Below are 19,544 nucleotides of genomic sequence, written 5' to 3' on the forward strand. Positions count from 1 at the left end.
GCTCGAAATCCTCTCGCGCAGTCTTTGAGGGTCGTTTCGGTTGAGATTTACTTTTACTGAGGGTTGAGCAGGAGTCAGAGGGACTAGCGAGACCACGTATAATCGTTCTGGCGATCGAGACTCGAAAAAACGGGGCTGAAGGATGAAGCAGAAGGCGAGACAGAGACTTAAGAAGTCCGCGTCGCGGTCGAGGGCCGCGTTCGGTTTGCGTTCGAAGGAGAGCAAGGGAGAGATGGGTGTTATAGCGAAGATGCAAGTGAGCAGTAGTGAAGAAGCAAAACAAAGTACGTGGCAACAGCAAAGGACAGAGAAGAAAGAAAGAGACGAAGCAGAGCTCTAATGCAACGAAACGCGACCGACCAGACCCAAGGCCTCCCTCGCTCCTCAAGCGAGCGAACACACCTCCTCCCTAGCCTGCCCTACGACTAGGTTCAAGGTCCCTTACTTTCCTCTCCCTTCTTCGAACTTGGCTCCTCCGTCTTCACCTCCGCCTCTCCCTCCTTCTTCACCACCTCTTCACCCTCCTTGCCTTCCACCACCGGTTCCTCCTCTCCTTCCAGCGTCTCTCCCTCCGCCAGCCTCTTCTCAGCCTCCAACCGTTCCATAGCCCTGAACACCTTGGACTGCAGGTAGAACGAATGCATCGACCCTGTAGGAGCAGCAGCCTTCTTGACGGGTTTGGTAGGTTTGGGGGCGGGAGGAGCGTCGGGATCGACGGGTGGGGGTGCTGGAGGTGCGTTTTGCAGGAAGAGGTGGTCGTATTGCTGCAGACGAACGAAGCAAACAAGAACGTGTTGGTATCGAGCTTTCGCAGAGAAAAAATGCGGGAAGGAGGGGAAAGCAACGAACTGCTTTAATCTTCTCCCAAGGAGCGTCCTCCTTGACGTTGAGGATCAACCGAGCTTCCGCTAGACGCATGTTGGTGGTACGATCGATTCCTGCTGTGGAAGAGGTTCCTCCTTTGGCGTCTTCGGGGGAACTGTCGGAAGCTACGGCGTCGGGTTTGTATTGGGTGTCTGGGAGAGGAGAAGAGAGGAGAAGAGAGGAAGGGAGGGAGGGGAGGAGAGGTCAGCTCGAGCTCAAGAACCAGGGGAGGAGAGCTGCTGGGAATTTGAGGAGGCGCAGAGCTGAGAGCCAGATATGCTAGCATGTGTCTGAGCTAAAAGAGCTCCGCTGAGATGTATGTTTCGAGGTCGATTCGAGCGAGCGACATCCTCCGAGTCGAGCTCAAGCTCTCCTTCTCCTCCTCCTCCTCCTTCTTCTCTCCTTCGTCTCTCTCGAACCTAGCTCATCCTACTCACTCTTGTAAGCCTGACGACCAGCTTGAACGAACGCCTTTCCGATGATTTTACCGTAGGTGAAGGTGACCTGAGTGATGAGCTTGGGTAGATTCGACTGGAGGGAGGAGGAAGGAAGAAAGAAAAGTGAGAGCTCGTCAGGTCCGTTCTTTCTACAGCCCACAGCGAAAGAACGAGAACGAGCTCACCATATTGATGGAAGATAGGGTCCAGGGATCCGAGGAGGAGGAGAAAAGAAGATCTAGGGTTGGAAGCGAGGTCGCAGGTTGAGGTTGAAAGAGAAGGAGGAAGCGACCTCGGCGAGGGGACTTTTCGACTTCCGTGACCAACGAGGAGTCGACCTTCTTTTGAACCTCAACGACCACCTTCCCGACCTTTTCTTGTACTCGAATCTATACCAGGAAGGACCCAGCACCTCAATCTTGAGATTGACCAGTGGAATGAAGCTCGGAGAGACGCGTGAGTGGTCCTTACAACCTCCAGAAGGGACGAAGGATCAACAAGTGAGATCGAGCTCACCTCCCGTCTCTCCTTCCCTTTCTCTTTCCTTTCGCCCTCCCAGACCCTCTCTTTTCCATCCCACCTTTGGGAGATGCATCTACTGATCCCATCATCGTAAACCTCCCCGCTCTGAGCGCAGGATTCACCAAACAACATGCTCCCACACCTCCTCCTTGGGCGACCTCGCTCCTTCAACCAACACCTCAACAGGACGAGCTCGAGGAAGTCGAGAACGAGACCAGTTCGGCTGCTAGAGCAAGTTCATCGGAGGTTCAAACACAATGGGACGAGGCGCTTTGCTCTGTAGAGAAGGTGGGTCTGGAATGTATCCTCTGGTGGAAGAGTCGGACGCGACGGTTGAGCTCATCGACTCCCTTCCTTCCCTCCTCGACCCCTCCTCTTCTCTCCATCCAGCCCTCCTTCGTCGCTTGGAACGCTCCTTCTTCCTCTTCGATATCAGCCTTTGCTTCCGAACGACAAAGCTTCAACGGGGTGGATCCAGGGACAAGGTTCGTTCCATCTTTGCCCTCAAAGCTCAACTCGAAGCTCACCACGTCCCTTCCCTTCCCTCAGCTCGTCGTCCACCACCGTGCCCATCTCGACTCAAACTCTCACTTCTCTCCTCCTTCAAGTCGCCTTGGGATCTTCGAAAGTTGGATCGGTTCTTTGGAACGAGAAGAAGAAGAGGTTTCAGTGGGTTGGAGAGGTTGAGAATCTGAGCAAACAAGCGACGGAAAGGTGACCTTTCGTTTCTCTCCTCGTCGCGTCGGTTTGCCGTTCGTGCTGACTTTGAACGCGTTCGTTTTAGCTTTGTTCGACCCTTCTTGGAGACAGGCACCTACCTTATCCGTCTCTCGGAACTTGCTGCTCATCTGGCCGTCTCGTAAGTCTGGAGTGGTTTCTCGTCTCTCTTCGACCTCGTTTCTGACGAGCTTTCGTCCTCGTCGCACTCCAACAGCCCTCTCTCCAGCTCATCAACACACGCCTTTTCCCACGCTCTCTCCTCCTACCTCACCTTCCTCCGAGACGAGCTTCAAGACGCAGCCAACTCGACCTCCTCGACAGATCAGCCTTCGTTTCCGTCGAGGAAAGGAAAGGAACGAGCGTCGTCGAGCGGACCTCTCCAGCTTCAGCAGAGGTGGAAGGTCCTTGGAGAAGTTGTTTCAGCTCTCGCAGAACTGGGAGGAGTGGTACTTATCTTTCCTTCATCTTCAATATCATTTCCGGAGGTAACGAACCGTCTGCTCACTCTCACCTTCCCGTCTCGTCGCAGACCTCATCCTCACCACCCAGACCTCCCTCCTCCCTCTACAACACCACCCCTCTCCTCTCTCGAATCTACTGCCACCTTACCTCCCACGTCCACTCGGGATCGTCCATCCATCTCCAAGCAGCCCTCGCATGGATCTTAGATCGGACGTCGGTCACTTGGTTAGAGAAGGTCGGGAAATGGGTGGGACTCCTACCTGAGGATAGAGAGGCCGAACGAGATGGGTGGGAGGAAGTTGGAGCTGAGAGGGTGAAGATGGAGAAGGATGTGTTCGACTACGTGGTGAGTTTTGAACGAGGAGAGTGAGCGCGGACGAGGAAGTCGTCGAGAACTGATCCAGTTTGGTTTATTTCTTGCGGTCCATCAGTTCGACCCCGTCGCCACTCCAGCTTTCGTACCTGCTGGAGCTGCGAGGGATATCTTCGAGGCCGGTCGATCGTTGAGGTTGCTGAGGCAGGCGAAACCGGATCATCCTCTTTGCAAGGCGGCTGGGTTCGGCGAGGGAGAGGAGACTCGTCCCAGATGGCTTTGGACTGATGAGGATATCAACGAGTGAGGGCAGCTTCCTCAACTCTCTGCTCAATTACGAACCGAGCGTCGGGCTTACTTCTTTTACTTTTACAGCCTTCATGACTCTGTTCACCTCTCGTCGAAACGACTTCGGAAGGTGATCTCTTCCTGGCGTCGCAGCCTTCGACGAGCCCGTCCTTCGAGCTACATAGATCAGAACCAACTCGACGTACGAGCAGCGTCTTCAACACCAGCAACTCGATCCATCATCCAACCTCCCACCTCCCTCTTCTCCTCAACAACCCTGGAGTTCTCCTCCCTCCTTGACCTCTGCACGCGTCCTCCCGGCTCTGGCCCAGCCCTCCAACTCTCCCTCGCTTCTCCTCCTATCAAAGAAACCAATCTTGACCTGAATCAAACATCCTCCACTCACTCTTGCAAACCTCAAGACGTTCGAACCTTCCTCACCAACCTCCTTCAGTCCCAATCCAACTCTGTCTTCGAAGAGCCCAACATCCTCCCTCCCTCAGCTCCCTCCCTCCCCATCCTCACCTCCCTCACCGTCTTCCCAACCCTCCTCTCCTACGGAAGTCTCGTCTCCCAATCTCTCCTTTCCATCTACCTCCTCGATCTCAACTTCCTCGGACACCTCGAAATCCTCAATCGATTCCTCCTCCTTTCCGACCCGTCCTTCACCTCTCGAGTCAAGCAATCCCTCTTCGGAGACGGAGACGATACCTCTCGCTCCTCTCGATCCATCAATCAAGGAGCCAGGTCGAGAACTCGAGCCAGGATGGGCATGACACCGAGCAAGAAGGCTTCCGTCGCTGGAGCATCCTCTTCGGAGTGGGGAGTCGGATTGGGATTGGGATTGAGCGACAGGCAGAGATGGCCTCCTGGTGGAGCGGAACTCGCACTGGCCTTGAGAGCGACGATGTTGGACTCGGTGGCGGATCTGGTCAAAGAGAAGGAGGTGGAAGCAAAGTGGAACGGGGAGAGGAACGGTGGGGTGTCGAAGAAGATTTGGGAGGAGGTGGAGAGTCGGTTGGGGTTTGCGGTGAGAGGTCAGGAGGAGGCGGGAGAGGGAAAGGAAGCTTGGTTGGATCCTCAGTCTATTGCGTGAGTTCCCTGTGTTCAGTCCTTTTCCTCCTTAGATTAAAGAAGAAGAGGCTGACTCGAGCTTTGCTTTTGAATTTGCAGGGCTCTCGACTTCCTTTACATCAACTATCGACCACCACCGACAATTGCTGTTCTGTTTCCGGCTCACATTCTCGAGAAGTAAGTATTCGGTGGGCGAGGAGCTCGGTGGGAAAATGCGGGACGAAGCTGATCCCCGGCGCGTCTTTCAGATACCATCGAATCCAAACCTTTCTCCTTCGTCTCTTCCGAGGTGAGTTCTTCACCTCCCCACATAATCAACTGCATAGATCTGATTCTCCTCGCTTTCTTCCTCCAGTCGAAACCGTCGCTCGCTCCCTCTACGCCTCAACAACGCGTCCCAACTCCAAGATCTTCCTCGACGACCCGCAAGCTCGCTCCCTCCTCTTCTCTCTCCGAATCCGAATCTCCCACTTCGTCAACGCCTTCGCCGGATACACCTTCGACACTGCTATCGGTCGAAACTGGAGGATCTTCATCCGTCGACTCGAGAGACTCAAGACTCAATCCCAGAGCGTTCGGTCGTTCGAGGAGAGGAAGGATCGGCCCGCGACAGAGCTCCAAGAGGACGAAGACGAGGAAGAGGAAGAGACGGAGATGGGAGAGGGAGGAGGAGCTGAACTGAAGGACATCTTCGCTCTCGTCTCGTACCACAACACCGTGTTGGATCGGATTCTGAACTCGTGTTTCCTGGGAGCGGGACGTGAGTCACTTCCCCTTTCGTCTCTCAGTTCTTCGTCGATGAGCTGACCTTCCTTCTCTTCTTCTTGCGCTTGACAGAACACGCTCTTCAGAGGGTTCTGATGCGGTGCTTCACCGTCGTCCTCTCGTTCGGAAAGCTCGTTCGAGATCTGCAAACGGAAGATCTCGACGAAGACGATGCAGTTCCTCTCCTTCAGGATCTTCATTCAACGTTCGAGGTACGTTCTCACATCTACTCTTCCCCATCGTCCTCGCTCGACTCTCACGAGCTCACTCCTCCGTCTCTTCTTCCTCCTCACCCTCAGTCTTCCTCCAACAAGTTCATCGCCGCCGTCAGCGCTCTCGAAGCAAGAGGAACCGCCAAACCCGAGGCCACCAAGCTGCTCTCTTCCTTGCAGGGAGAGGATCAGGATCTCCTCGCTTTGATCTCGGGGGAGGAGAAAGGGCAAGGAGCGGGTCTTGCGGATTTGGCCCTGAGGCTCGACTTCAAGGGCGTCGTCTCGGATCGTCACGATCTGAGAAGTGGTAGTAGGAGGAAGGGAGAGATTTGAGATATGTAACGAATGCGGGAGACGACTACGATGTGTTTAAAAGGAAGAGGTGATCTCGATTCGACGCGTCGGTGGTTCCCTTCTCTTCCCAGATCCTCCTCCCTTCTGCATCGGAAGGAAGAGGATCTCTCGAGATGGAAATTGAGCGCGCAAAACAAGAACCTGATCAACTCTTCTTCAACGATACATAGCGATCCCGAGGGTAGAAGACACGATACAAACTGAAAGCAACGAAAGTCCACGCCTCGCCGCTTCTCACTCCTCTTTCTCCTTCAACCACCCGACCACAACCCTCTCCTTCCCACCCCAATCCACCCACCTCTCAACCCTCTCCATCCTCTCAGCCGCAGGGCCCTTCATCAAGACGTCCTCCACCTCGGCGGCCTGATCGTGTCCGACTTCGAGAACGATCTGAGGAGGTCGAGGATCGATTTGGCGAGGAGAAGCTGGAGCGGGAGAGCGGACGAGTCCGCGGGAGACCAAGTACGAGATGAGGAGATAGAAATCAAGACCTCTGTTTCGGTGGAGATGGGAGAGGGTGGGAGGGTAGAACTGATTCACGAGATGAGAAGAAAAGGAAAGAGACGTCAGTGGGAAGAAAGACGTGACTAGCGAGCGAAACAGAGAGATCAAGACGTACCGAAAGGGGAAGTAGATGAGGAACGTCTCCCACGAGGGCCAGGTGAGACTCGTACTCGGTAACCGACCGATCCAAGGACTCCATCTCCTTGAGAGGGATGTAAGGAGGGTTGGACGTCAAGACGTCTGGGTTCCTCCTCCTCCTCCCGTCTCCTGCACCCAGCATCTCTTCCAAGAACCCATCCGCAAAGATGTCCCTCTGGAGCACCTCAAACGTGTTCCCTCCTCGCTTCGAAGTCCCAACCAGCTCGATCCCGTTCGCCGCCGCGTTCTCTCTGGCCAGCTCGACTGCATCGGCTAGAACGTCGACTCCCGTCGCTCGAATTGTTCCAGGAGGTAGAGAAGCGCAGAGAAGGAGTGGAATGCATCCTGTTCCAGTGCAGAGGTCAAGGAGTTCGAGTGGTGGTTCTGCAGCAGCGGAGGCGGAAGGGCGAGTTGAGTTCGAGAGGGAGGGAAGGAGGAGCGAGGCGAGTTTGCTTGCCCAGTCGTCCGTTTCTGGTCGAGGGATGAGGATGGGAGGTCGGACGTTGATGAGGAGGGAGCCAAAGGGTTGATTTCCTGTGAGTATGAGAGTAGAGAACACATCGTTGTGAGTAGAGGAAGAGAAGCTGGAAGGAAGGTGAGCTCGTAGGACAGTCCACTCACCTAAAACATACTGCAAAGGCTTCCCTCCCGCCCTCTCTCTAACCATCTCCTCCAGTCTTTTCTCTTGATGAATCTCCTGCATCGTCCCTCCCAGGTCTACGATCCTCTGAATCTCCTCCGACATCCATCTGAGCTCCCTTCGAGCATCCTCCTCGATGCCTTCGTTTACGGGGAGGAGGAGTTTGGTGAGAGCTGCTCGGTTCGAAACTCCTCGAATTTGCTGGAGAAGAGGTCGAAGGCAGGTTGGTCGAGGGAGGAGGACAGTCCGAAGGGATGATGCCATCCAGCTTTGGGGGAGGGAAGGAGAGATTGTCGGCGTTGGGAGCAAGAAGAAGGTGAGCTCGGTTCGAAGTCGTTGGGTTGAGCTCCCTTCGCGACCGATGCTGCCCTCGGAAGTTTTCCGAAAGCCCTCGGTTTCGAGCAGAGCCTAATCGAGAGCGTGCTAAAGAGATAAAGACCGTTTTGTGAGTTCCGAATAGATAGTAAGACGCGTCCGAGGTGGAACCAAAAACGAGACGCGTTTCGTCGAGCTCACCTTTCCGCTCCTTCCCTCTCGACACTCACCCCTTTCTCTTCCCTTTCAACTCCTTTTCATGAATCCTCACCCAGAGGGTAAGCTTGTTCTTCTTCCTCGGCTCACTCTCTCAGGCCAAAGCTGACCTCTTTGCTTCCCTCGACAGCTCCTCCCTATCGAAACAGCTCTCTTTTGACCAACGACGCGAGGTCCTCAACGTCCTCCTTTCAGATCCTACTCTTCATCGACACGTACACAATCTCTCTGTATGGGCTCTCAGCCCACCTCCTCCTCCGTGAGCTTCTCTCTTTCTCAAAACCAACTCGCTTCCTCATGTCGAGGTTTTGACCGTTCCTCTTTCCCTCTCAACCTTTGGAACTTCTGAGGCCCTTATCAACTGTCCTACCGCAGAACCTCAGCGTCCGAGAGGCAAACAGACGGATCGAATCGACATCGAGATCAATCCTCGTCCTCGTCGTCCTTTCCCTTCTCCCTCCTCTCTCCCTCTCCCTCGTAGCCCCAAGCTCGTCCTCCCCGACCCTCCTCCAAAGCGCTGACTTTATCGAGACCAATCCGAGGGTCTAATCCAACCCAACTTCGGGCCTTGAAGAGCTCCGAAGGGTTCGTGATGTGGGTGTGTTTGGTGATTTGAGATTCGGTGGAACGGAGGGAGAGGGATTTGGTGGAGTTGAGGAGATCTGAGAGACAAGAAAGGATCAGGAGAGGTTGGTACAGATGAGATGGCGATGGAAGGCAAGGAGAGACGGGAAAGAGGGAGAGGGAGAAAGACGAACCTGAAGTGGGAGCTCCAAATCGTTTGGGATGTCGATAAGTTCCAGTGACGGTTGAGAAGACGGGTTGGTTGAGAGGATCCTCCATGTCAAACTCCTCGGGAAGATCTCCTGTCGGAGAAGAAGTCTCAGTGGCCTTGGGAGGCAGAGACGCGTCCTCAACTTCCGTGAGTTCGGGTTCGGCGTGGTCGGATTCTGAGAGACGCGGTGAGAAATGAAGGAGTCAGCGAAGAGCTCGACGAAGCTAGAAGACGAGAACGGCCGAGGCTCACCTTCTTCCGTAGCAACGATCTCGAGGAGTCGAGTGAAGTCTAGGACGTAGTCTCCCGTCCATTCGGGCGAGGGCTGAAGAGCGAGCTCGAGCTCGAAAGGAGTGATGATGGGCTGGAGGAAGTCCTGTCGATGCCAGGGAAGAGGGGATACGACAAGGTCAGTATCGAGAACGAGGAGTAAATCATCGGAGAAGGGCAGAAGAAAAGATAGAAAGGAAGAGAGAGAAAAAAGAAAAAGAAATGTCGAAGCGAAAGTAAACCCCTCTCCCTTCCGGCTCCCAGAGACATCAAAGTTCGTAGAAAAGCAGAAGACGGGCTGAATAAGCTACGTCCTCAATCCCCTCCCGAAGGAAAAGACCAAAGACTGGCGTAGTTTTCCCCCCGCGGTTGTTAAGAAAGGACCGCAAAGAAAGCCTCGAGCTCGCCCACCGATCTCAAACGTTTCAACGGCGCAATGAAGCGGTGAAGAAGAGGTTCGAGATGGCTATAGAAGGCAAGGAGAGGGATCGATGGGTTGAAGTGGACACCGACCCTCGTTTCGTTGAAAGAGGTAACGAGGGTGGGCCTTTTGAGCGGGGGTGGTTGGTTTCGAAGAAGCGAGACGCGACGAGAAGAGAAGAAATAGAGAGACGAGCAAGATTTGGGTAGATGAGGAAGGAATAACAAACCTTCGAATCCACCAGACTGTTCTCTCCACAGGCAATCAGCACGAAGCACTCGATCTCGGCGAAGTTGGCGAGTTTGGCAGGGTTGAGCTTTCCGACCGAGAGGGTGTAGGTCTTCTTGTGAGCCTCTCGGAGGAGGGTTCGAAGTCGAGTGAGGAGAGGAAGGGAGTTGGCTGTGAACCAGGGAAGGAAGAGAAGGTCAGCGTGAGAGAACTCGCCTGAAGTCGCGTCGAGAAGGGAGGAAAAGACGAACCGAGGTTGACGTTTCCGACGAGAAGACCCAAGACATCTGCATCTCGAGCCTTCTGCATTACAGCATAACGACGCATGAGGAGTCGGTTGGTTCGGAAGGATTGAAGGATCGGTTGAGGTGGAGGGTCGGAGGGAGAAGTCGAGGGAGTGTAGGAGAAGACCTGAGGAGAAAGGAGAAAGACGCGTCGAGAAATCGTCAGTCCAGCGTTCTCGAGCGAAACGAGATGGAAGGAGACGAACCTGGTTTCTGGAGTGAGTGACTAGAATGTTCCTGATCTGAAGACTGTCCCCATCGCCGATGTAGAAGAGGAGGTAGTCGGAGATGGTCTTGTCGGAGGGTAAGGAGTAGGACCGCAACGAGGTGGTCTTGTGCGATTCGCCGGAGGAGGAGGGTGGTAGGGAGGTGGGATGGGGAGTTGGGTTTGCGGTTGCGAGAGAGGTGACTCGGGTGCAGGTAGGAGTAGAAGCGAGGTCGACGGAGCCTGAGCAGGAGGGTCCTCCTTTTGGTTTGTCGCAGGTACATGTATGAGGTCGCGCCGTCGGCGTTGTCGTCGTCGTCGACGATTCTCCTGCCTTCTCCTTCGTTACTGGCCAAAGAGCAACTTCCGGGGCTGAGGTAGCGTCCGACTTCTTGATCTTGATCGCCTCGGCTCCAACTTCTACTGGGACCTCCTGCTCATCCAGCTCGATCTTCGAGAAGATGACCTCCCTGCCCTTGCCCTTCTCCAGCCTCCTCCTCTCCTTCAAAGCTGCCTCGAGCTCTCCGACCGCCCAGTAATATCCAACGTCGTACATGACGACGACTCCCTTGTCCCTGTCTTCCGGTTCTGTCGAGGAGGAGGCGAGGGAGAGGACTGCGTCGATGGTTGAAGGGATGGAGAGAGGGAGGGAGGGGAAGACGTATCGAAGTCGAAGGGCTGGATCCGAGGACCGAGTGAGGCAGGCGTGACCGTAGTGAACGAGAAAATCCGAGCAGATGTGAAGAGCGGACAGAGCATCGACGCAGCAGCTGTGTACGATGGCAAGAAGAGAAGAGAAAATTGAGGGAAAAGGGAAGAAAAGGAAGGAGGAGGAAGGAAGACGAAGGTCAGCTTTTCGATTCGAGCTGGTTGATCATTCCCTTCCCCTCCTGCAGGTTTTCCTCCAGCACGACCAGGACCAAACTCACCTTCCATAGGTAGTATCTGCTAGTACGAATGCTTTCCCACCGTGACCAAAGCCGTCTAGTCCTTTTTGAATTCTCCTGAAGACTTCAACGGAGTCGATGAGAAGGTGATCTGGAAACTGAAGACTGACGCTCTTCGCTGGCGGGACCACTCGTCCTAGATGAGCGATGGTTCCTGGGATGTCGTAAACTGCATCGAGGTCGTCCGGTGCTGTAGGTTTGTAGGTTCCTGGAGCGACGGGAGTTTCAATCTCTTTGGTGGACGAGCTCGAGAGGGAGGAGGCGGAGAGGGTGGGGAGGGTCGAGGAGGAGGAGGAGGAGGCCATTCAAGCAGAGAAAGAGAGGGCTCCTTTTCTTTGAAAAAAAGAAGTAGGGGAGAGAGAAAGGGATAGAGAGTAGTCCGGAAATGAGTAGCTGGTGGTTGAGAGCCAGCCCTGCGAGGGCAACGACGGGCTGAAACGGACTTGAGTTTTCGTGCTTGCCTCGCCTTTTTTTTTCGTTTGACCTTCAACGTTCACCACCGCTTCCTCCCTCCAAAGGAGTTCTTCTAGCCAGAATGTGAGTAAAGAGTGCTGCGAGTCTACACAAATCCTCGGCTTTTACTAATCTGTACTTCTTCTCTGCAGGCTCACCCTCCAAGGTACCCCAGCTCTCTCTCAAACGAAGCTCGCTCTCCTCCTCAAGACTCTTCGATCCTCCTCCCCTTCCGTCACTTCCATCTCCTCAACCTACATTCATCTCATCGATACCTCCTCCCCTGAGGCTGAGACCCTACTCTCTACTCCTTCGTCCAAGGAAAGAACCATCCTCGACGCTCTCCTCAAGTACGGAGACGAGTCAGCTCAGGTCGCTCCTCCTTCCTCCTCCTCGTCCGAGGTCACCACCACCATCTGGGTCGTTCCTCGACTCGGAACTCTCTCTCCATGGTCCTCCAAGGCCACGGATATCTCTAGGATGTGCAACCTCGCAGGAGTCGTCAACAGGATCGAACGAGGAATCGTCTTCACCGTCGTCTCTCAAGGACCTCTCGACGTCGAGGGATCCTTCCTTCCTTCGGCCAACCGTCACCTTCACGACAGGATGACCCAAACTCTCCTCCTCTCCCCTCCTTCGGCCGAGTCCATCTTCGCTCGATCAGCTCCTGGACCTCTCAAGTTCGTCCCCATCCTGCCAGAGCAAGGACAGGCCGTCGCCGACTCGACCTCCTCCCCAATGGACCTCCTCCTCAAAGCCAACACCACCCTCGGACTCGCTCTCTCCCCTCCCGAACTCAACTACCTCCTCCAAGCCTACCTCGCTCTTGATCCTCCCAGAAACCCTACCGACGTCGAGCTCTTCATGTTCGCTCAGGTCAACTCGGAGCATTGTCGACACAAGATCTTCAACGCGACCTGGACCATCGACGGAGTCGAGCAGGACAACTCCCTCTTCGGAATGATCAGGAACACCGAGAAACTTCACTCGGAGGGAACCATCTCAGCCTACTCGGACAACGCTGCCGTCCTCGACTCGGTGTCGTCCCATATCCGTCTCTTCACTCCCAACCCGACTTCGGATTCGCTCTCCACCGCCTACTCCCTTCAGGCTCCCGGAAAATCGCCTATCCTCATCAAAGTCGAGACCCACAACCACCCCACCGCGGTCTCACCGTTCTCCGGAGCATCAACCGGATCAGGAGGAGAGATTCGAGACGAAGGAGCCGTCGGACGTGGATCCAAGCCCAAGATGGGACTCGCCGGGTTCATGACGAGCGATCTCAACCTCGAAGGGTTCCGACAGCCCTGGGAGGAGACGGAGGAGGACAGCAAGAATGTCGAGAAGGCCGTTGGAAAGCCTGAGCACGTCTCCTCCGCTCGGGAGATCATGATCGCTGGCCCTCTCGGAAGCTCAGCTTTCAACAACGAGTTCGGACGACCTGGTCTCACTGGGTACGCTCTATCTCCTCTCTTACATCTGTTCTCCAAGCCTTGTAGACTACTTCTGCTTCTCGACCGCTCTCGCTGCTGCCTTCGTTCGATTCTGAGCTGATCTCGACGCGTCTTTCTCTCCTCCTCCAGATTCTGGCGAACCTTCTCCCTCCCTCTTCCTTCGACCTCCTCCACCTCTCCCGCTGCTCCAATCGAGGTTCGAGGTTACCACAAGCCGATCATGCTCGCAGGAGGACTCGGAACCGTTCGACCTTCCAACGCGCTCAAGCAGCTCATCCCCGTCCGATCCCACATCATCGTTCTCGGAGGACCAGGAATGCTCATCGGTCTCGGAGGAGGAGCCGCCTCGTCCATGACCTCGGGAGCTTCCACCGCCGAGCTCGACTTCGCTTCCGTCCAGAGGGAGAACCCAGAGATGCAGAGGAGGTGTCAGATGGTTATCGACGCGTGCACGAGTTTGGTCGAGTCGAGCGGAGGAAACCCCATCGCTTCGATCCACGACGTTGGAGCCGGAGGATTGAGTAACGCTCTCCCCGAGTTGGTTCACGATTCGGATCTGGGAGGAAGGTTCGAGATCAGGGATGTGTTGGTTGACGACGGAGGAATGAGCCCGATGGAGATCTGGTGCAATGAGAGGTTCGTCTTCCGTTCTTCTTCGAATCCACTTCGACCTTTTGAAGCAAGCAGCTAACCTTCTGCTTCTCCTCTTCTCTCTTCGCTCTTTCAGTCAAGAGCGATACGTGCTCGCCATCGCTCCCACCGGAACCGCTCTCGCCACCTTCGAGGCCATCTGCAAGCGAGAGCGATGCCCTTATTCCATTGTCGGAGTCGCTACCTCCGAGCAGGAGCTCGTCGTTACGGATCGACTCCTCGGTTCGGAACCCATCCACCTCGCCATGTCGACCCTCTTCGGAAAGCCTCCCAAGCTCGTCCTCGAAGGACTCACCGTCCACCCTCGTCGAATCGAGTTCGATCCTACCCTCGCTTCCTACCTTCCTGGAGTCGCCGCCACCGGAACCGAAGGAATCATCGGAGAGGCCGTCAAGAGGGTCATGCACCTTCCTTCCGTCGGATCCAAGTCGTACCTCATCACCATCGGAGACCGAACCATCTCAGGACTCGTCACTCGAGATCAGATGGTCGGACCCTGGCAGGTCCCCGTCGCCGACGTCGCTGTTACTCGAGCTTCGTACGGATTCGACGACGTTCTCGACGGAGAGGCTATGGCTCTCGGAGAGAGGACTCCCCTCGCTCTTCTCTCCCCAGCCGCGTCGGCTCGAATGGCCGTCGTCGAGTCGCTCACCAACCTCGCCGCTGCCTCCATCGAGTCGATCGAGAAGATCAAGCTTTCGGCCAACTGGTGAGCTTTTTTTTTCGCTCAACCATCTCCTTAACTCGTTCCGGAACTCCTTTACTGACGCGTCTTTCCTCTCTCCGTTCCCTCTCAGGATGTCTCCCGCTTCCCACCCCGGAGAAGCTGCTGGTCTCTACGAAGCCGTTAAGGCCATCGGAATGGAGCTCTGCCCAGCCCTCGGAGTCGGAATCCCCGTCGGAAAGGACTCGATGTCCATGAAGATGAAGTGGAACAACCAGCGAGGAGACGCTCGAGAGGTCACCTCCCCCGTTTCGGTCGTCATCACCGCCTTCGCTCCCGTCAAGGACGTCTCCCTCACCTGGACTCCTCAGCTCCGAACCGACGTTGGACCCACCGTTCTCGTCTTCGTCGATCTCGCTGGAGGGAAGCAGAGGCTCGGAGGATCGTCCCTCGCTCAGGTTTTCAAGCAGATTGGATCCACTCCCCCCGACGTCGAGGACCCGAAGGTCATCAAGTCGTTCTTCGCTGCCGTTCAGACCCTCAAGGAGGATCACGCTGGAACTGTTCTCGCCTACCACGATCGATCCGACGGAGGTGAGTCGACTTTCAGCTTCATATCTGCTTCTCGAATTGAACTGACTTCTTTCTCGAACCGTCTTCCTTCTTTCCTCAGGTCTTCTCGCCACCATCACCGAGATGTGCTTCGCTGGACGAGTTGGAGCCGAGATCGACCTCGACGAGCTCGACCTTACTCCCACCTCGGACCTCCCCATCGCCGCTCTCTTCAACGAGGAGCTCGGAGCCGTCTTCCAGGTCGCAAAGGAGAAGTTCTTCGAGTTCACCGACGTCCTCGACCAGGCTGGATTCCCTCACCGAGACATCCACGTCGTCGGAAAGGTCAACAACGCCGAGGACCAGACCATCTCCATCCTCCACCACGGAAAGAACGTCTACTCATCGAGCCGAGGAGCTATCCAGCAGATGTGGGCCGAGACCTCGTTCAAGATGCAGGAGTCTCGAGACGATCCCGTCGGAGCTCGACAGGAGTTCGACGACATCCTCCTCGGACCTACCGAAGCTGGACTCACCTACAACGTCACCGCTCCCTTCCTCCCTCTTATCGACACTCCCTCGTGCCCTTCTCCTCTCGCCGAGGCGTCGGAAACTCCCAAACCCAAGGTCGCCATCCTTCGAGAGCAGGGAGTCAACGGACACGTCGAGATGGCCTTCGCCTTCGCCGCCGCTGGATTCGAGGCCGTCGACGTTCACATGTCGGACATCATCGGTGGAACCGTCACTCTCGATTCCTTCCGAGGTATCGCTGCCTGTGGAGGATTCTCGTACGGAGACGTTCTCGGAGCCGGAAACGGATGGGCCAAATCGATCCTCCTCAACGACCGAGCTCGTTCGCAGTTCTCCAATTTCTTCACCAGGGAGGATACCTTCGGACTCGGAGTCTGCAACGGATGTCAGTTCTTCGCTCAGCTTCGAGAGATCATCCCCGGATCGGAAGCCTGGCCTACGTTCAAGAGGAACACGTCGGAGGTCTTCGAGGGTCGAGTCGCTCTCGTCAAGATCGAGTCCACCCCTGGATCCGTCTTCTTCAACGCCATGGATGGCACGATCCTCCCTATCGCCGTCGCTCACGGAGAGGGAAAGGCCGTCTTCGGTCCTTCGTCGTCGAGCTCGGAGGTGATCGTTCCTCTTCGATACGTCGACCACTCTGGAACTCCCACCGAACGATACCCTCTCAACCCCAACGGATCTCCCGAGGGAATCGCCGCCGTCCAGTCGAGCAACGGAAGGGTGCTGGCCATCATGCCTCATCCCGAGAGGAACGTCGCCCTCGAGACGAGCAGTTGGTTCCCTGAGTCGATGAGGGGAGAGAGTGGAGGAGGAATGGGACCTTGGTTCAGGATCTTCCAGAACGCCAGGAGCTGGGTGGATGAGAACTCTCGTTAGGAGGAGAAGTGTAGGAAAGGGGTGGAAGGGAAGAAAAGGGAAGCGTTTAGTCTAGTTCGTATAGTGTAGTGTTCGAGACGAAGCGTGGAAGGAAGAAGAGGTTGGTATTTCGTTTTGTAGGTTTTTCTCGCTTTGTGTTTCGTTCGCTCGAATGGTTTATTATATCTTTATCTCTTGGAAACGCTTTTCTCATTCTTACATTCAGGGCTTTCTTGAGTTGAGCTGAGCTGAGACTGGAAGGGAGATGTGAGAGTGGTCCCTCTCGACGCGTCGATTTCATCTCCTTCGACCTTTTAGATCACCGGTCAGGCCTGTTTCCTCTGCGAAAGTACAATCAGTTACTGAAGGAATACTCTTACATCACGCTAAGCGAACAACTAAACCGAAAACGAAGTTCAAACTAAGATAAACAAACGATCTCCCCGTCGTCCTCCTCGTCCGTATCCACCAGCTCAACCACCTCTCCATCCGTGAACCCTCTAGGAAGCGGCTGCTGCACCTTCTCCTCGTCCTCCTCTCCTCCTTCCGTGTCAAACCCATCGTCTAGATACTCCAGCGAGCTTTGGAACTCCAGTCCATCGAAACCCGCCCACTGCATCGCCTTCTCAATCGACGTCCTATCCTTCTCGAAATCCAACCCCTCCGGCACCTCCGCCAAGGCCTGAAGAACATGAAGCATGGCATTGTCGATGTCGTTGCAGAAATCGTCGGTATCCAGGGGAGGTTCCGCATCCTCGCCAGGAAAGGCGGATCCAGTGAGCTCGAGCAGGAGTTTGAACGCTGCTCGAGGACCGGAGGGGAGGGAGAGGCGAAGTTCGAGGATGGAAGGGATGAGATCGCAGAGAGCATCGGGGTAGCCTGGACCTGAAGAAGATAAGGGGCAAGGTCAGTGGGAGGGAGAGCGACGAGAGAGAAAGAGCAGGGGAGCTCGCCGTCGAGGTCGAAGAAGAAGCGGAGCGAAAGGGAAGAGGTAGGACACTAACTTGGGTTGTCTTCAAACAAGTCGTCGTCGTCCTCCTCGTCGTTGGCATCGTTCCGTTCGAAGATCTCCTGATACTCCAGAGGCATGTTTTCTCGTCGTTTCTCTGGCCATTCTCGATCGACCTCCGCGACAGCTTCAGAGATCTCTCGCTGGATGGCCTTGATCTTGTCCTCGAGAACGGGATTCATAGCTCTGTGGAAATGCGGGAGAGGATGGGAGCAGAGATGAGCGTCGAGACGAAGCGAAAGAGGGCGGATGGACGCGTCTTGAGGGGGAAGGAAGGAAGGAGCGCGAGCTCACGGTTTCGACGATGTAGGTTGGGGAGGCTCAAGAGCCCTAGAAACATAAAGCTTCGTCCTTGCTGATGTCGATGGATCGTTCAGTAGCTGACGGAGAACTGTGGATTGCTGCTGAGTTGACAGGAGAGAGATGGAGTCTTGAAGAGCGGATGAAGGTCCTGCGACGGGTTGAGCTGAAGGAAAGGGAGAGGGGTCGTTGATTAGCTTCCTCTTCAAGCCAAAGATCTTGAGGCTTCAGAGGGACATCGAGCCTACCTGGAGCATCTTCAGTCCTCGGTCTCTTGTTGGGATTCGCGTCCATGGTGTAGGCTGGCAAGCGTTGAAGGGGAGGAGGGAGGTGAGCCGAGCTTCTCCTCCAAAGAGATCAGCTCTTTCATCTCCTCCCCCTTCCTGAGAGGGCAGAAATCAGCTCGGAAAACTTTACAAGCACGAAATGTCTCGTCGGCCTTCTAAAACAGCCAGATATCCTTCGAATGTTCCAGCCGTTTTATATAAAAACTCTCTCTGACGATCTCTCTCGCCTGAAATCGACCTCCTTCTTCCCCCGAACTCCCACCATCTCCTCCCCCATCCCTTTCTTCTCATGTCCCTTCTTCGACGATCCTTCTCCTCTTCAGCTCCCACCATGACCTCCCTCGTCCTCTCTACTCGTTCTGAATCCGGCAAGGTCGCTCTCTTGACTCTCAATCGTCCCAAAGCGCTCAACGCTCTCAACTCCGAGCTCATGAACGAGCTCAACGACCATCTCAAGGTTCTTGCAGCGGAGGAGAAGGTCGGATGCGTCGTTCTGACGGGAGGAGGAGGAAGGGCGTTCGCTGGTGAGCCCATTCGTCTTGGGATAGTAGAAGTGAAGTGTATTTGTTAGGAAGGTATCGAAGGGAGAAGCTGATCGTCCTCTCGCTCGTTCGGTTCGTCGACAGCCGGAGCTGATATCAAGGAGATGCAGTCAAAAACCTGTTCGTTCTGCCTCCTCTTTCGACCCAGTAGGAAGCTGACCCTCCCATCTGTACTTCCTATCAGTCTCGGAGAACTACGGCTCAGACTTCCTCGCCAGTTGGAGTCAGATCTCAACCTTCCGAAAGCCCATCATCGGAGCCGTCCATGGTTTCTGCGTCTGTCCCATCACCCTCATTCCTTGCCTCAGCTGTCGAGCTGACTCTATGGCTATATTTTACAGCTCGGAGGAGGATGTGAGCTCGCCATGATGACCGATATCATCCTCGCTTCTCCAGCAGCTGTCGTTCGTCCAAGCTCACCTCCCCTCGGTCTTCTGCCTCTTCCTCTCGATCTTAATCTCGAACACCGAGCTAAAGCTTGATCACCTGTTTTGCTCAGTTCGGACAACCCGAAATCAACCTCGGAATCATCCCTGGAGCTGGAGGGACTCAGCGGTTCGTCCTTTTCGCGACTCTCTCCTCTTCTCCTCCTCTCTTCCTCAGCACTCCGCGCTCGCTGATTCCTCTCTCCCGCATCCTGCTATCGTTCCGTCTGCAGACTCACCCGAGCCATCGGACCTTCTCGAGCGATGGAGCTTCTCCTCACTGGAACCAACATCCCCGCTTCCGAAGCAGCCTCGCTAGGCCTCGTTTCTCGAGTCGTTCCCGACGCGGAGGGTCAGAAGCCTGGAGAGGGAGTTGTTGCGGAGGCGATGAAGGTTGCGGAGGTCATCGCTGGAAAGGGAAGGTTGAGTGTGTTTGCTGTGAAGGAGGCTGTGAAGATGTGTGAGTACCTCGGCTCGAGATTGGTTGGAAGAGTAGGACGTGAGCTCGAGCTGACCTCCTTCTCTTCTTTTTCTTTCTTCGTGCTACGCTTTACAGCTCAAGAGGTCGGACTTACATCTGGATTGGCTCTCGAGAGGAGACTGTTCCAATCTTTGTTCTCGACGGAGGATCAGAAGGAGGGTGAGTCGCGACTTTCTTGACTCCTGCCGTTCGAATCGACGCGTCTTCGTGGCTGACCACTTGTTGTTCTCTCATCTCTGTTCCCTCGTAATGTTCAGGAATGGCCGCTTTCGTCGAGAAGAGGAAGCCAGACTTCAAGAACTGCTAAGAGTTGTCGGTACGAGACGCGTCGACTTTTGATGAGTTTACGATCATGATGCCTCTTTCCGTTCCTCCCGTCTCTT

The 19,544-nt window shown here is 55.2% G+C and overlaps 7 protein-coding genes across 7 annotated transcripts; 4 read left to right on the forward strand and 3 right to left on the reverse strand.

The window, feature by feature from the left end:
• Window positions 1–222: 222 nt before the first annotated feature.
• PAM16 (import motor complex subunit PAM16) lies at window positions 223–1,623 on the reverse strand. The gene is made up of 4 exons (XM_076639593.1): window positions 1,487–1,623; window positions 1,302–1,395; window positions 850–1,016; window positions 223–764 (listed from the first exon to the last, which is right to left on the reverse strand). The coding sequence occupies exons 1-4, from the start codon at window positions 1,487–1,489 to the stop codon at window positions 432–434; spliced, it is 597 nt and encodes a 198-aa protein (XP_076498605.1). The 5' UTR covers window positions 1,490–1,623; the 3' UTR covers window positions 223–431.
• Window positions 1,624–2,080: 457 nt separating this feature from the next.
• Window positions 2,081–5,990, forward strand: BDY24DRAFT_413576 (Spc98 family-domain-containing protein; the record flags this gene model as incomplete). Its single annotated transcript, XM_076643202.1, has 13 exons — window positions 2,081–2,134; window positions 2,214–2,308; window positions 2,373–2,492; window positions 2,608–2,682; window positions 2,758–2,989; window positions 3,073–3,351; window positions 3,437–3,621; window positions 3,694–4,698; window positions 4,780–4,857; window positions 4,929–4,969; window positions 5,036–5,440; window positions 5,518–5,657; window positions 5,745–5,990. The coding sequence occupies 13 exons, from the start codon at window positions 2,081–2,083 to the stop codon at window positions 5,988–5,990; spliced, it is 2,955 nt and encodes a 984-aa protein (XP_076498606.1).
• Window positions 5,991–6,106: 116 nt separating this feature from the next.
• Window positions 6,107–7,948, reverse strand: MTQ1 (S-adenosylmethionine-dependent methyltransferase). Its single transcript, XM_076636940.1, has 4 exons — window positions 7,810–7,948; window positions 7,275–7,716; window positions 6,631–7,187; window positions 6,107–6,542 (listed from the first exon to the last, which is right to left on the reverse strand). Exons 2-4 carry the CDS (start codon window positions 7,555–7,557, stop codon window positions 6,246–6,248), a joined length of 1,137 nt encoding a protein of 378 aa, XP_076498607.1. The 5' UTR covers window positions 7,558–7,716; window positions 7,810–7,948; the 3' UTR covers window positions 6,107–6,245.
• A 299-nt stretch (window positions 7,949–8,247) lies between these two features.
• Window positions 8,248–11,259, reverse strand: DPH2 (2-(3-amino-3-carboxypropyl)histidine synthase; the record flags this gene model as incomplete). The annotated part of the gene is made up of 7 exons (XM_076643203.1): window positions 8,248–8,486; window positions 8,583–8,774; window positions 8,852–8,975; window positions 9,520–9,689; window positions 9,770–9,929; window positions 10,009–10,777; window positions 10,937–11,259. The coding sequence occupies 7 exons, from the start codon at window positions 11,257–11,259 to the stop codon at window positions 8,248–8,250; spliced, it is 1,977 nt and encodes a 658-aa protein (XP_076498608.1).
• A 521-nt stretch (window positions 11,260–11,780) lies between these two features.
• ADE6 (phosphoribosylformylglycinamidine synthase) lies at window positions 11,781–16,408 on the forward strand. The gene is made up of 5 exons (XM_076639594.1): window positions 11,781–12,861; window positions 12,991–13,497; window positions 13,589–14,221; window positions 14,310–14,770; window positions 14,850–16,408. The coding sequence occupies exons 1-5, from the start codon at window positions 11,888–11,890 to the stop codon at window positions 16,136–16,138; spliced, it is 3,864 nt and encodes a 1,287-aa protein (XP_076498609.1). The 5' UTR covers window positions 11,781–11,887; the 3' UTR covers window positions 16,139–16,408.
• Window positions 16,409–16,558: 150 nt separating this feature from the next.
• BDY24DRAFT_382976 (uncharacterized protein) lies at window positions 16,559–17,890 on the forward strand. Its single transcript, XM_076639595.1, has 4 exons — window positions 16,559–17,002; window positions 17,122–17,312; window positions 17,421–17,592; window positions 17,675–17,890. The coding sequence occupies exons 1-3, from the start codon at window positions 16,809–16,811 to the stop codon at window positions 17,483–17,485; spliced, it is 450 nt and encodes a 149-aa protein (XP_076498610.1). The 5' UTR covers window positions 16,559–16,808; the 3' UTR covers window positions 17,486–17,592; window positions 17,675–17,890.
• A 78-nt stretch (window positions 17,891–17,968) lies between these two features.
• BDY24DRAFT_382977 (enoyl-CoA hydratase) lies at window positions 17,969–19,532 on the forward strand. Its single transcript, XM_076639596.1, has 8 exons — window positions 17,969–18,237; window positions 18,340–18,375; window positions 18,440–18,531; window positions 18,597–18,659; window positions 18,755–18,810; window positions 18,914–19,140; window positions 19,237–19,320; window positions 19,419–19,532. The coding sequence occupies exons 1-8, from the start codon at window positions 18,003–18,005 to the stop codon at window positions 19,466–19,468; spliced, it is 843 nt and encodes a 280-aa protein (XP_076498611.1). The 5' UTR covers window positions 17,969–18,002; the 3' UTR covers window positions 19,469–19,532.
• Window positions 19,533–19,544: the final 12 nt, after the last annotated feature.

The sequence above is a fragment of the Mrakia frigida genome (assembly GCF_051309035.1).
Source record: "Mrakia frigida strain ATCC 22029 unplaced genomic scaffold BDY24scaffold_8, whole genome shotgun sequence".
Lineage (NCBI taxonomy): Eukaryota > Fungi > Basidiomycota > Tremellomycetes > Cystofilobasidiales > Mrakiaceae > Mrakia > Mrakia frigida.

Bases quoted from the DNA above. Each gene is read 5' to 3' on its own strand.
- BDY24DRAFT_382977 (XM_076639596.1), top strand. From the start codon at position 18,003: ATGTCCCTTCTTCGACGATCCTTCTCCTCTTCAGCTCCCACCATGACC. The intron at 18,238-18,339 runs GTGAGCCCATTC...GTTCGTCGACAG, and splicing joins AGGAGGAAGGGCGTTCGCTG to CCGGAGCTGATATCAAGGAG. The intron at 19,321-19,418 runs GTGAGTCGCGAC...CGTAATGTTCAG, and splicing joins GACGGAGGATCAGAAGGAGG to GAATGGCCGCTTTCGTCGAG.
- ADE6 (XM_076639594.1), top strand. From the start codon at position 11,888: ATGTGCAACCTCGCAGGAGTCGTCAACAGGATCGAACGAGGAATCGTC. The intron at 13,498-13,588 runs GTTCGTCTTCCG...TCGCTCTTTCAG, and splicing joins GAGATCTGGTGCAATGAGAG to TCAAGAGCGATACGTGCTCG. The intron at 14,771-14,849 runs GTGAGTCGACTT...TTCTTTCCTCAG, and splicing joins CCACGATCGATCCGACGGAG to GTCTTCTCGCCACCATCACC.
- PAM16 (XM_076639593.1), bottom strand. The intron at 1,017-1,301 runs GTGAGTAGGATG...CTCCTCTCCCAG, and splicing joins TGGTCGTCAGGCTTACAAGA to ACACCCAATACAAACCCGAC. The intron at 765-849 runs GTTCGTTGCTTT...GTTCGTCTGCAG, and splicing joins CTTGGGAGAAGATTAAAGCA to CAATACGACCACCTCTTCCT.
- MTQ1 (XM_076636940.1), bottom strand. From the start codon at position 7,557: ATGGCATCATCCCTTCGGACTGTCCTCCTCCCTCGACCAACCTGCCTT. The intron at 7,188-7,274 runs GTGAGTGGACTG...TCATACTCACAG, and splicing joins GCCTTTGCAGTATGTTTTAG to GAAATCAACCCTTTGGCTCC. The intron at 6,543-6,630 runs GTACGTCTTGAT...CTCGTGAATCAG, and splicing joins CTCATCTACTTCCCCTTTCG to TTCTACCCTCCCACCCTCTC.
- BDY24DRAFT_382976 (XM_076639595.1), top strand. From the start codon at position 16,809: ATGAAGCATGGCATTGTCGATGTCGTTGCAGAAATCGTCGGTATCCAG. The intron at 17,003-17,121 runs CTGAAGAAGATA...TAGGACACTAAC, and splicing joins AGCATCGGGGTAGCCTGGAC to TTGGGTTGTCTTCAAACAAG. The intron at 17,313-17,420 runs CTGTGGAAATGC...GCGCGAGCTCAC, and splicing joins CGAGAACGGGATTCATAGCT to GGTTTCGACGATGTAGGTTG.